The sequence below is a fragment of the Ursus americanus genome, chromosome 3 (assembly GCF_024610735.1).
Source record: "Ursus americanus isolate L20-20 chromosome 3, mUrsAme1.1.p, whole genome shotgun sequence".
NCBI lineage: Eukaryota > Metazoa > Chordata > Mammalia > Carnivora > Ursidae > Ursus > Ursus americanus.
Genome location: NC_142129.1, coordinates 83,250,587 through 83,264,377, shown reverse-complemented (window position 1 = coordinate 83,264,377; position 13,791 = coordinate 83,250,587). Strand labels below are relative to the sequence as shown.

The 13,791-nt window shown below is 41.0% G+C and overlaps 1 protein-coding gene across 2 annotated transcripts in view; it reads left to right on the top strand.

The window, feature by feature from the left end:
• RELN (reelin) overlaps positions 1–13,791 on the top strand; it is a 482,353-nt gene that overhangs the window by 424,429 nt on the left and 44,133 nt on the right. For both annotated transcript variants that reach the window (XM_087861166.1, XM_087861167.1), the window contains exon 47: positions 13,233–13,373. In XM_087861166.1, the coding sequence (XP_087717292.1) occupies positions 13,233–13,373 (141 nt within the window). The remainder of the gene's footprint in view (positions 1–13,232; positions 13,374–13,791) is intronic.

The window sequence follows — 13,791 nt, the reverse complement described above, 5'->3', positions numbered from 1 at the left end:
ACCAGTGCTACCATGTGGAACAGGAGTTATAGTTTGGGCTCATTATTGTTCTCTTGCCTCCCCACAAATGAAGAATGAATAAATCTTCCTAGCAAATGATCATAAAATTCAACTGTTCATCTAGGACATAACTTGTCTTCAGATTATCATAAATGGGCTGGTTTCAGTTACTAACAGCCTGGGGCCCCTCTGCAATTGCTGGCTCAGAGGTACAGGACTATATTAACTGTCAGCAGAGTTGCCAAGTTTAAATGAGATACGTGAGATTTTGTTGCTCGTTAAAGGTATTGCCATGCATGAATTATTAAGGCGATCTTAATAAGTAAAATAGAAAAAACACTCCATTAAGGCGGTAGTCTTCTAAGGCTTTATGAAGTCTGTGAATTATTACCCAGCTACTTGGTAGCATTTTGCAAATAAACGACATTCTAAGATTTATTCCAGCTAGTCGTTATACCCGTGAGTCTTCTACTCAAGAAAGGTAATTATTCTTCATCTTTTAATCTATCTTTTAATTGTCTTTTGCACATACCCATAAGAATTTTGACCCTTTCGAATGACATTTGAAAAACCTGATGAGCATCCATTTCTTCTTGTTATCATATTGAAAATCTGCAGTTTGTTTATTGTACTACCCTCAAAGGCCATGTTATGCAGTGGTCTTAAAGGTGATCCTGCCTTATAGTAGGCCCTCTGGATAATTCAGAAAGAGATGCATGTGGATGGAGGCCAAGCCAGACCCACCTCTTACTGTGCCCTGCCATATGCCAGAGATCATTAGAACAATGTGCCAGGCTCAGAGCACTTTGTCTCAAACACAAGTTAGCATATCGATACTATATCTGCCCTTAATAGCCAGTTACTTTTTCTTTTTTTTTTTTTTTAAGATTTTATTTATTTATTCGACAGGATAGAGACAGCCAGCGAGAGAGGGAACACAAGCAGGGGGAGTGGGAAAGGAAGAAGCAGGCTCATAGAGGAGGAGCCTGATGTGGGGCTCGATCCCATAACACCGGGATCACGCCCTGAACCGAAGGCAGACGCTTAACCGCTGTGCCACCCAGGTGCCCCCGCCAGTTACTTTTTCAATATGGCACTTCTTTGTTTTGAGTTGAACTTATAGCCTCAACATCTGCAAAGTATTGAGACATCTTTGTGTACGTTGTCCACTAGGACAGAATTGAGAATTTCAGTTTGTAGCTCTTCACTATAAACAGACATGATGCTGAGGGCTTAAAGCCATGTGCTAACTAGGGGTGAGGAGTGACTGTGACAATGTGTATGAGATAAAGGATGGGTAGGAGTTAAGGGGGCGTAGGAGGGGGAGTAGTGTTCCAGGCAAGGAAAACAACCTATGGTAGGAGGTAGCAGGCATATCTGAGATACTGAAAGAATGGATCCGACCTATAGAGAAAGTGGAGTGAGATGGAGTCAGACCGTGAAGAGTATTGTAGGTCGTACTGAAGATTTGGGGATATGTCGGGACGCCTGGGTGGCTTAGTCAGTTAAGTGTCTGACTTCGGCTCAGGTCATGATCTCAGGGTGCTGGGATCGAGCCCCACATCGTCATGCTCTCTGCTATCTGCTCTCTCTGCATTCTCTGTTCAGCGGGAGTCTGCTTCTCCCTATCCCTCTGTGCTCTCTTCCTCTCCCTCTGTGCTCTCTCTCTCAAATAAATAAAATCTTAAAAAAAAAGTTTAAAATAATATTTGGGGATATGTCATATAAGTGCTTAAAAATCTGCTAAAGTGCTTGGGAATAGGGGGACACAGTCAGATTTGCATCAGAAAAGCTTATTCTAATTGGAAAACAAATTGGGGAGGATAACAGTAGCTGGAAGGAGACTCTTGAAGAGGCAGTGAGTACTGGTAGCTTAGACTAAGGTGCTGGAGACATGAAGGGAAGTAGAGAAATTCAAGAGAAATGGAAACAATTCAAGAGTTTGATGGTGAAACGGACACGGGAAGGTAGGGGCAATGGTGAAGATGACTCTGGTTTCTGAGTTGAAGAACTGAATGGATGCCCATGCATTTCACGGGCAGGGAGCACTGAGACTGAACACAAGAGAATCACACTCTGCTCCAGACATTTCTGTGTTGGAACCTAAAGAAACTGAGGTAGATAGGATCATAGTCTCTATTACTCCCATATTTACTGCTTCAGTTAGATCTTACTGGAAATTAAAAAACGAATGGAAAGCATTGTGGTTTAGTGGAGAATTCCAGCTTTTCAGCCCCGTGAGCTTTTAAGCAAGTCATTCCATGTCCCAAAGCTGCAGGGTCCTCATGTGAAAAATGAAGAGACTTTTTCCCATGTTAAAAATTGAATAAATGTGCATGGAAGAGCTTGGAACATTGTGAACATTTATAAAATGTAAATCATCTTTACAGTTATGAGTTAACAACATAATCACACTTGTGATTATCAGACTTCATCTTCAGTCAGACTAAGAAGTCTTACTAAGCTTACTTAACAAGAGCAAGCCCACAGTAATGGTCAGACACTGTCTCAGGTTCCTGCCCTGGAGGAGGTTACCAACTTAAAAATAAAATGTGCCATGTGTAAGTGAGCACTTTAATGAGGAAAGGGCTAGAAATGCCTTAGGTACTGGGAGACAGTGTTAAATGCCAGAGTTAGAGAGGGTTTCGTGGAAAAGATGGGCCCTGGCCTCAAAGGATGGCTAGGAATTAGGTGGGTAAAAAGAAGAACCTTCTAAATTAGGGAAACAATGTGAACAGGACACATGGGCCTGGCAAGAGCCCAGGAGTTGCTGATGAAGGCAGAGAGCTCATATCTGGAAGCTATGGAAAGTTGTTCGTTCATGGAGTTGGCTTAATTTATCATAAGCACTGAAGCAAGGCAGAGGAGTTTAGACTTGTTGGAAAAATGAACTGTGGTGGGTTTTGAAACTGAGAATATTCTTCCAAGAAAAACAACCGGGAAACAGGGAGGCTCAAGTAAGAGAAAGTGGCAAAGGTGTTGTGATAATGACTTACATGAAGTAACAAGTTAGGCTACAGCTAACAAGGAGGGGATGAGACGGATATTACAGGACATTTCAAGGAAAGAATTGATAAAACTCACTGGCTTCTTCTCCACTGCACACATCAAGAAATGACTCTAAAGTTTGAAGCCCGAGAGAGTAGTTAGAAAGCTACAGTTGACTCCAGGAGGGACAGTGTGACAACCTTAACCAAATGACGCCAAATTCAATGTGATGACTGGAAATACAAATGAAGACATCCATTTGACAGAGTTGTGAAGGTCAGAGCCCAGGGAAAGATGATCAACCTTGGAGGCAAGAGCGTAGAGGTGATAGGCAGTGCCATAAAACTGTCAGCTCTCCACGGGAGAGTATTTAAAAAGAAAAGAAAGGATCCTTACATTTAATAGCAGAATGAATGGAAATGGTTATTAAAGAAACCGTGAAGATCCAATTGGGGAGGTAGGGGAAGAATCAGAAAAGCACGGTATCCATAAGCAAGTGAGAATACAGTGTCAAGCAGGAAGAAGTCACCATCAGTGACATACGCTGCTGAGACTAATGAAGAAAGAAGTTTCACAATAAATTTGCTAGATTTTTCAATAAGGAGATAGTCAGTGACCTTCAAAAGAACAGTTTCAGTAAGATACTGGAAATAAATACAGCTTGTCTGGCCCCCGAGCCCATGGGCTTAACTGCTACATTAGTCCTACATTTTTATTGCTTGCCTAAGAGATATGGTCCTAGAAGAACTAGGAAGGGAGAAAGCAGGAGATCTTGAAAGAGGCTGAAAAAAAAAATACAAAGATGCCAAAATCCATTTCATAGCCCCTCATCTGAATCTGCCTCCTCCTATTCGCTAACCCCAGATCTAAAAATAACATGTGGCTCAAGTAGCATCAGTTCTTGAAATGTCACCTGAGAACCAGGGTGAGTCAACAGAAGGGCAGGTAACTCAAATCCACTGAGAAAGGGGGAATGAAGGGGGTGCTGCCACTGGAAGGCTCAGGTGTGACTTGGCTATTTTAAGTCACAGTTTGAAGATGATCCATTCCCTCCTACCAGCCCTAATGACCTGGCTGATACCACTGTCTTTAAAGATTAACTACAACGCTTTGGAAGCCAGGTGGTTTCAGCCACAGCATGGACACTACTTCACGTTTGCAGGAAGTTTACAGGACAAGTGATACGCACAAGAAAGGGCAAAAAGATTGTGGAAGGATTGAAAGAACGGGATGGGGTTGGGTTTACCGTTTTTCAGGTAAACAGACTTAGGGAGGGAGGATATTCTTCTGTGATAATCCCAACTATAACACCAAAGAGAAGATCTTATGCTAAGAAAACCAAATAACTATGTATAGTATTTATTGGGTTTGTCGTGGAGAAATATTCACAGGAATTACAAGTTCATTTTTTAAAGAAGAGATTCTTCAAACTTGCCTTGGTACTATTTATCTCCATTGTTACTTCCAATTTTCCAGTATCTTTTAAAAGACTTTTTGCAAGCATTCATATTACTGAACATCTTGTTAAACATTTTCAATCAGGTCAAGGAAGCCTTAGACTTCTCTTCCATATCCATTTTCTCATGCATCATTTTGATACTTTGAACATCATTGCTATTACTTTACCAAATTCATGTTGGTCTTTCAGGACAACAGAACATAAAACAGTTTTGTCTGGTATAGACCATGGTACTATGGATTTTCACATACTGAATATATCAATATTTTCACATTACGTTAAGACAAAACATAGTTCCATTTCCACTACAATGAAGAATAAAACTACTTACAGAAATTCTGCATTCCAGCTAAGCGTTCTCAGTTGTCAACCTTGTTGCCCAAGTTTTATTAGAGAATTTGAGATTTGGGGGTGCTTTGTACATATTGCTATGTATGGATGCTTAAGATTGCTTTAACAAATATAAGTCATTCTCCATTGAGAAGGCATTTTATAAATTATAGGAAATTCCTTTTATTTGAAGGATGGTCCAATGTATTTGATGTTCTTGGTAGGTCTACTCAGGACACTGTAGTTTTTTATTATCATTACTAATTATAATTATCAGCAAAAATAATAAACCCTTATTTACCAAAACAAGGATAACCATTTTCTTTTCTTTGTAATCCTCGAATCAAAATTTTACTCTGAGTTTGAAGGGACCACAGATTATTTTTGGCTCACATTTATTTATTTAAAATCTAAACATACAAAATTTAAGAAAATAGCAAATGATATTTCAATATAATCATCATGCAGCTTCAACTATTATTGATTTATGACCAGCCTTGTATCTTCAATAGCACCACTCACTCTGGACCCCCTATTTTGAAGCAATTCCCAGACACGTCATTTCAAGTGTAAATATTTTAGTATGTATCTCTAAAAGAGGACTTTAAAAAACATAACTATGATACCATTATCCCACCTAAAAATTAACAACAATTTCTTATTCAGTATATTCTTATTCAATATTTACTTAGTATTCAGTATTCAAATGTCCCTGTTTGTCTCATAAAACATTTTATTCTTTTTTTCAAATTAGGATACAAATCAATATAACTGGTTGACATCTCTCTTAAGTTTTCTTTAACCTTGAGGTCTCCCTGTTATCCTTTTCAGATGAAGACTAAGACACAGAGAAGTTATATGATTTTCCCCGTAGACACACAGTCAGTGGCTGAAGCAGGATTGTACCAAAGCTCTCCATTTGTTCTCTATCAAAGAAGGAAGAAAGGCCATGTGGGGTGGCTTGTTTAAATTCTTCTATTGCTAACTCTGTAACGTGCTTTCCACCCTAGATCCAGAGAGGTATCGTGAAGGATCTAGGTCACTTTATAAAGATACCTTACCTTTATCACATTTGTTTGGGGTCATAACCTGTTGTCCAAACACTTTCTCCTCTCAGACCCCAGTGTTTTGTAAGAAATTTAAAAGAAAGGAAAATTAAATGACAGTATATATTCTTTCATGGGCAGGTTAATGTTACCTAAGAAATCCCAAAATGTTACAGTCGTTCAGTGTCCTACAAATCCCTAGTGTTAATTATAATCATTGAGGGAATTTTCTACCAAAAGGTCTGGGATGCCTAAATTAAGTACCCCCAGCTAGCTGTGAAATCCGTGGTTTTCGAGGCTTTACCTGCCATTCAAGACAACCAGGTTTCTCAGTAACACATCAGCTCCAGCAGGAGATAATAGTTCTGGAGCCAGTTCTACACTAAGAAGCCATGGAGGCACCCTCCTTGACTGGCAGTCCTTAGACCTATGAAATGAGTCAGTTGTACAGAGAAGTTTCTAAGAGTCATCTTCTCATTTCCACCTCAAAACTCAACTTCCTTCTTTTGTTCATACTTCAGTGTCTTCTTCATGAGGATCTCCCCCGGAGGAGGGATCCCCTGGCCGATGGCCCGTCCCTGTAGAGCCCCTAGCCATAAGTAATTCATTCACACTCCTGGTACCAAAGTTCAGGCCTCCTCTCTAGTGCCCACTTTTTCCTCTAGCTCTTCTCTGTAGGTCATGGGCTGTGACCCATGAGTCCACTCTGTTCAGCTGTGCTCATCTATGCTTCCTCCCAGGTATACACCTACCAGTGGGATTGCTGGGTCATAGGGTGACTCTTTGTTAAACATTTTGAGAAACAAGCAACCTGTTCTGCCCAGCAGCCACACTAGTTTGCATACCCACCGGCAGTGTATGAAGGTTCAGATTGCTCCGCGTCCTGGTCAACACTTGTTATTGCTGTCTTTTTTTTTTTTTTTAAAGATTTTATTTATTTATTTGACAGAGATAGAGACAGCCAGCGAGAGAGGGAACACAAGCAGGGGGAGTGGGAGAGGAAGAAGCAAGCTCATAGCAGAAGAGCCTGATGTGGGGCTCGATCCCATAACGCCGGGATCACGCCCTGAGCCGAAGGCAGACGCTTAACCGCTGTGCCACCCAGGCGCCCCCTGCTGTCTTTTTTTTATTACAACCACTAGTGGGTAGGAAGTTGTATCTCATTTTGGTTTTGATTCGCATTTCTCTAATGACTAATGATGTTGAAACGCACTTATCAGCCGTTATCTCCCCTGGAGATATTCTCTACTTTTGTCTGACGCAGAAAAATAGGCTCATAGAGGAAATTTTTTTCCAATAGAAAGGCAGAACCTTGGCTGCCAAGGGAAATATAGGACACATTTTGAAATGGGGCATTGCAGAGCCTCTAACTAGACACAGAGGGCCAAGGGCTTCAGCTATGACGTTAACTTGCCAAGTCAGGATAAATAGATTTGGGTGTACACACAGCAACAACACATACAATCCATAGCTAAACAACTGCTCATATTTAGGGGTCATGGTAGGGATAGGATGATTTTGTGCAGGCTGAGGTAGTTTTGAAGGGTTTACTCATTGAGAGTACATTATAGTAATGAACCAAGAGATTCTTGCCTTCTCTCAGTTTCATGAGTGAATCACTGTGACTTAGGGCACCGAGCTTCAACTTCTTCATTGGGAGTAAGAGAGTTGGCTATATTTACTAGTCCTAAATATTTTATGTATTTCTGAGAGTAAAGGAAGCATCAAGGAAGAACGAAAATGTTTTTTTAAAGTTCTGTATGGTTCCTATCAAAGGGCTTTTTCTCCTGGTGATGACGATGACAATAAGGACTTCATAGGTAGACAGAGCAGTCCTGGAAAAAAGAGTAGCTACAAAGACTCAGAAATGTGTATAGAAACCTATTAAAAGGTGTGGAGGCAGTGTGGGGAAAGGTTCCCTGGGAGAGCAGAGATGGAAGGAACACTATTGAGGGTAACATTTTTTAACTTCATAGCAATGGACATTCAATTATTAAACAACACTTATGGAGCACTTACTATGTGCACTTGATGGAGAGGAAATGATATAAATTCAGAAAAGAAGCAAAGGGAGACATTTCAAGGATATGGAAAAGGAGAAATATGCTCTGGGGCCATTTTCCCCCCAACTCCAAGAAGCAGCAGCTGGTGGTGGCTGTCATTATAAGGAAGCTTCAGGATAAATGATGACACCTGCCAAGGGACTTCACCAAGACACTCTCTGGTCTTGGTAAACACAAGCTAATTAATTTTCACAACACCCTTGTGAGGTGGAAAGTAGCATTTTCGTAGTTTTACAGATGGGGAAGTGTCAGCACGTAAACATAAATGATTTGGCCCCTTTATACAGAAAAGTTGTGACAGGGCTAGGTATAAAAAGTCCTAGAAATTCAACTTCCAGACCTTCATTTTGCAACTTATATTTCAATTCATCCCCTTAGTGAAAGTGTTTCCTTTTCTTATTAGATAATATTGGATAGTGTATTTACCCCTGTTTTGTGGGTACATAATTAGTAAGTGCAGTTATTCCCAAGAATATAAAATCATCGCATTTGAGACAGGGCCCTAGAAATCCTCTAAGTTAATCCCCTCATTATTTATGTTAAATTATGCACCACGGACATAGGACTGACTAGTGCCAGAGTACAGATTAGCGTCCTTAAATATCTGTACTCTTAGTGGCCAACTCTGGTTTTAGTACATTCTGCACATGGTCTCCCACTGTTTCCTTTTCTGTGGAATGCCACAGAGTTGTACAAACTGAACATGTCATGGTTGGAAGTCCCCATAAAAGCTATCAACCCCAACAATGCGTCTGGCTCTTAAATCTTCTCTACAGTCTCTCTGTTAAATGGCTGCCCAGACTGTGATTCAACACAACCAACGTTCAGAAAGCCACCCCCTGCTAGGCAGCTCATGCCACCTCTCAACTGCTGGGAGTTCTACTCCCCCTTTGACAGCCATCAAATCATTGTGCCCTCCAGCGCTGACCCCCGGTCCCTGCCCACCCACCCTAAAGTCATCTCTTATTTGATTCTAACTGGCCATCTTTATTGCTGTCAACTTACTGTTCTTTCAGTAAATGTTTACAAAGTCCTATATGTAGGTGTCACCAACAATAAAATGATAAAGAAGGAGAATAATCCAACAGAGGAAACTATACATAAATAAGCCCTCTGAATAAAAGGTGATAAAGGCTTTGATGGAGCATGATAAAACATTAGGGGAACAAAGATTACTTGCCTATCCTTTATAAGCACTGGAGATACGAAGCAGTATTCCCTGAAGGAATGCCCTTCAGAAGTTTATAGTCAGAAAAAATAAGAACATAAGTGTTGACTTGTTATTAGAATCCAAGTAACCATGTGCTATGGAGATATGATATTCCACTATGTTATTTATAAAATGTTGCTGCATGTAAACAGGCATAACTGTTAATAGGTTTCATCCTTAAGAAGTAACTGAGCAGGGGTGCTTTGGTGGCTCAGTTGGTTAAGCGTCCGACTCTTGATTTTGACTCAGGTCATGATCTCAGGGTCATGAGATTGAGCCCTGGGTCGTCTACATGCTCAGTGAGCAAAGTCTGCTTGTCCCTCTCCCTCCCCCTGTGTCCTTCTCTTCCTCCTACCTTCCATCCTGCTCAGGCCTGAGTGCTCTCTCTCTCAAATAAATAAATAAATCTTAAAAAAAAAAAAAGAATTAACTGAACAGCACAACCACTGACTTGCACAAACCCAGGGGAGCATCTTCTCCCTGCTTACTGTGAGAATGGTGGCCCCTGGATACCAACTCCCTGCACCTTTTTTTTAAAGATTTTAATTTTTTTGAAAGAGAGATTGCAGGCAAGCAAGAGTAGGAGCAGAGGGGGAGGGAGAAAGAGGGGGAAAGAATTTCAGACAGACTGCACTGAGTGCAGAGCATGACATGGAACTGGATTTCACGACCCCAGGGGCATGACCTGAAGCAAAATCAGGAGTCAGACGCCCAACTGACTGAGCCACCCAGGTGTCCCTTAACTGCCTGTACCTATATAAGCACCTACTAAGTGCTAGGCACTGTGCAGTGAGGGTCTAATGTTGAAAAAAAAAAGGGAATTAGCGCTGTTCTCTTGTAACTTATTCTTCTGAGGAGCAGTCAGACATTAAAGAATTACATATGCAAATAAATATATAACTACAGTTGTGATACATACTATAAAAGGAAAAGAAGAGTTTGCTCTGGAATAAACATGATTTTTTTAAAGGGACCCAAAAGAAAATTTCTCTGAGGACCTAAGACTGCCTCCGAGACCTGAGGCACACATAGGGGTAACCAGGCAGAGAGAGGAAGAAAACACAGGCACAAGATGGGAAAGAGTGTTGTGACACGTCATGACATAAGTATGTGAACCCATAAAACAGGGGTGCCAGGCTGGCTCACTTGATGGAGTGTGAGACTCTTGATCTCAGGGCCGTGAGTTTGAGCCTCAGGCTGGGTGTGGAGATGACTTTAAAAAATAAAATCTTTTAAAAAATGAATCCGTAAGACAAAACTTGCTTTGGCTAATTATTTCATCTACGGGTTTCTGAATGTTCATGATCACTTGAGCCTTGGGCACTGCTTGGATTTACTGCCATCTAGTGTCTCTGAAAACATAAGTTTATTTGTGTTTCTGAACAAGACACTTCCTAAAACTGTGCAAATGAGCAAATAGATTTCTGCTCCTGGAATGGGAGAATCTCTGTTTTGATTTTATTTATATTGCATTTGAATTAATATAAAATAAGCCTGGACTTACTACCCTCTCTCTTTTCTCCATCCAGTTACCTAGGGTTTTATTGATCCCTCTGAGTTACACTCTTACTGTCTTCTTCAGACTTTCATTGTGAGAATTCCACACGAATGCTGTGTGAGGTAGACCAGTATGCCCACTGTGCAAAAGTGTCTCATCTTCAGGAGCACGTAGGAGTTGAAAATGAGCCCATATCCTGCTTTCTGAGTCAAATGCAGAGCGGTTGGGGCAGCTCCCACACAGGCATCTTTCCCTAATTTACAAATATAACTTAGCAGCAGCCCTGGTGTCACTCCAGAATGGTGCCCCCACAAAATTGAGGGCTCGATGTTCCCTAGGCTACTGGTCAGGATAGTTTGAGTTTCTGTTCTGGTCTGTTTTTACAAGGCTCAGAAAGATCATCCCGAATATATTCTCAGGCTGTTGCAGTTCAGGTTGATCTGGTGTTTGTTAGTCAAAGTTTTGCATAGCCAATTGCAATAATGAATGCTTTTCTCAGAACATGAGTTAGGGATGTACCCGCATTTTTTTATTTTTTTATTTTTTTATTTTAATGTGTTTTTTTTATTATATTATGTTAGTCACCATACAGTACATCCCTGGTTTCTGATGTAAAGTTCGATGATCCATTAGTTGCGTATAACACCCAGTGCACCATGCAGTACGTGCCCTCCTTAATACCCATCACCAGTCTATCCCATTCCCCCACCTCCCTCCCCTCTGAAGCCCTTAGTTTGTTTCTCATAGTCCATAGTCTCTCATGCTTCATTCCCCCTTCTGATTACCCCCCTTTCTTTTTTTTTTAATGTTTTTTTATTATATTATGTTGGTCACCATACAGTACATCCCCAGTTTCCGATGTAAAGTTCGATGATTCATTAGTTGCGTATAACACCCAGTGCACCATGCAATACGTGCCCTCCTTAATACCCATCACCGGTCTATCCCATTCCCCTGCCCCCTCCCCTCTGAGGCCCTCAGTTTGTTTCCCAGAGTCCATAGTCTCTCATGCTTCATTCCCCCTTCTGATTACCCCCCTTTCTTTATCCCCTTCTTCCCCTACCGATCTTCCTAGTTCTTATGTTCCATAGATGAGAGAAATCATATGATAACTGTCTTTCTCTGCTTGACTTATTTCACTTAGCATTATCTCCTCCAGTGCCGTCCATGTTGCAGCAAATGTTGAGAACTCGTTCTTTCTGATAGCTGAGTAATATTCCATTGTATATATGGACCACAACTTCTTAATCCATTCATCTGTTGAAGGGCATCTCGGTTCCTTCCACGATTTAGCTATTATGGACAATGCTGCTATGAACATCAGGGTGCATATGGCCCTTCTCTTCACTACGTCTGTATCTTTGGGGTAGATACCCAGTAGTGCAATGGCTGGGTCATAGGGTAGCTCAATTTTTAACTTTTTAAGGGACCTCCACACTGTTTTCCAGAGTGGCTGTACCAACTTGCATTCCCACCAACAATGTAGGAGGGATCCCCTCTCTCCACATCCTCTCCAGCAATTGTTGTTTCTTGCCTTGTCAATTTTTGCCATTCTAACTGGCGTGAGGTGGTATCTTAGTGTGGTTTTGATTTGAATTTCCCTGATGGCTAATGATTTTGAACATTTTTTCATGTGTCTGTTAGCCATTTGTATGTCATCATTGGAAAAGTGTCTGTTCATATCTTCTGCCCATTTTATGATTTGTTTATTTGTTTCTCGCGTATTGAGTTTGAGAAGTTCTTTGTAGATCTTGGATACCAGTCTTTTATCTGTAGCATCATTTGCAAATATATTCTCCCATTCCGTGGGCTGCCTCTTAGTTTTTCTGACTGTTTCCTTGGCTGTGCAGAAGCTTTTTTTCTTGATGAAGTCCCACAGGTTCATTTTATCTTTTGTTTCTCTTGCCTTTGGAGATGTGTCATGAAAAAGGTTGCTTTGGCCGATGTCGTAGAGGTTGCTGCCTATGTTCTCCTCTAGGATTTTGATGGATTCCTGTCTCACATCGAGGTCTTTCATCCATTTGGAGTTTATCTTTGTGTGTGGTGTGAGAGAGTGGTCAAGTTTCATTCTTTTGCATGTAGCTGTCCAGTTATCCCAGCACCATTTATTGAAGAGACTGTCTTTTTTCCACCGGATGTTTTTTCCTGCTTTATCGAAGATTAGTTGCCCAAAGAGCCGAGGGTCCATTTCTGGGCTCTCTATTCTGTTCCATTGGTCTATGTGTCTGTTTTTGTGCCAGTATCATGCTGTCTTTGTGATCACAGCTTTGTAGTACAGCTCGAAATCCGGCATTGTGATGCCCCCAGCTTTGTTTTTCCTTTTCAACAGTTCCTTGGCGATTTGGGGCCTTTTCTGGTTCCATACAAATTTAAGGACTATTTGTTCCAGCTCTTTGAAAAATGTCATCAGTATTTTGATCAGGATAGCATTGAAAGTGTAGATTGCTCTGGGTAGCATGGACATTTTAACTATGTTAATTCTTCCGATCCATGAGCATGAAATGTTTTTCCATCTTTTTGTGTCTTCCTCAATTGTGTCCGCATTTTTGTTACAGCCTTCCACGCGCTTGTTCACATATACCAGAACACATTTTCTTTTCCACTGCATCCTTCATTATAATTCTCTTGTTCTTCAAAGGTCCCAAGCCACTCGTTTCCGTTGGCATCAACCAGCTCCTTTCGACAAGCAGCAGACATGGGCCATAGATAATGTCTACATCGGGGACGGCTGTATAGATATGTGTGGTGGCCACGGAAGGTGCATCCAGGGAAGCTGTATGTAAGTACATTGTTTCTTCTTCCTTCCATAGGAAGATCCTGACTCACATTCTAGCCAGGAGATTTTTCCAAAACTGGATTTGTAATCACTCCAAAGCTGCCATCGGTCGTACATTTCTCTTGGAATCTGATATTGAGCTAACTGAGGAGTTTATGGATATTGTATCTTCCTTCTTGCTTAGAGGTTAGAAACTGAACAATAGCCATCTTGTCAAGAGAAAGGTGAATTATCATCAACTGTATTTTATTTCCTTCTGTGCTCATGAGATACACCTGAGCCCAGAAAAGGACATTAGAAGAGGTTCAGGAATTTAGTATATTCTGACCAAAAGTAATATGTCATAAGTATTTTTCTCACTTAGGCCTGAATATATGTAATAGATAATGTGTTACTTGTGGTTGAATTGGTATTCCCGTGT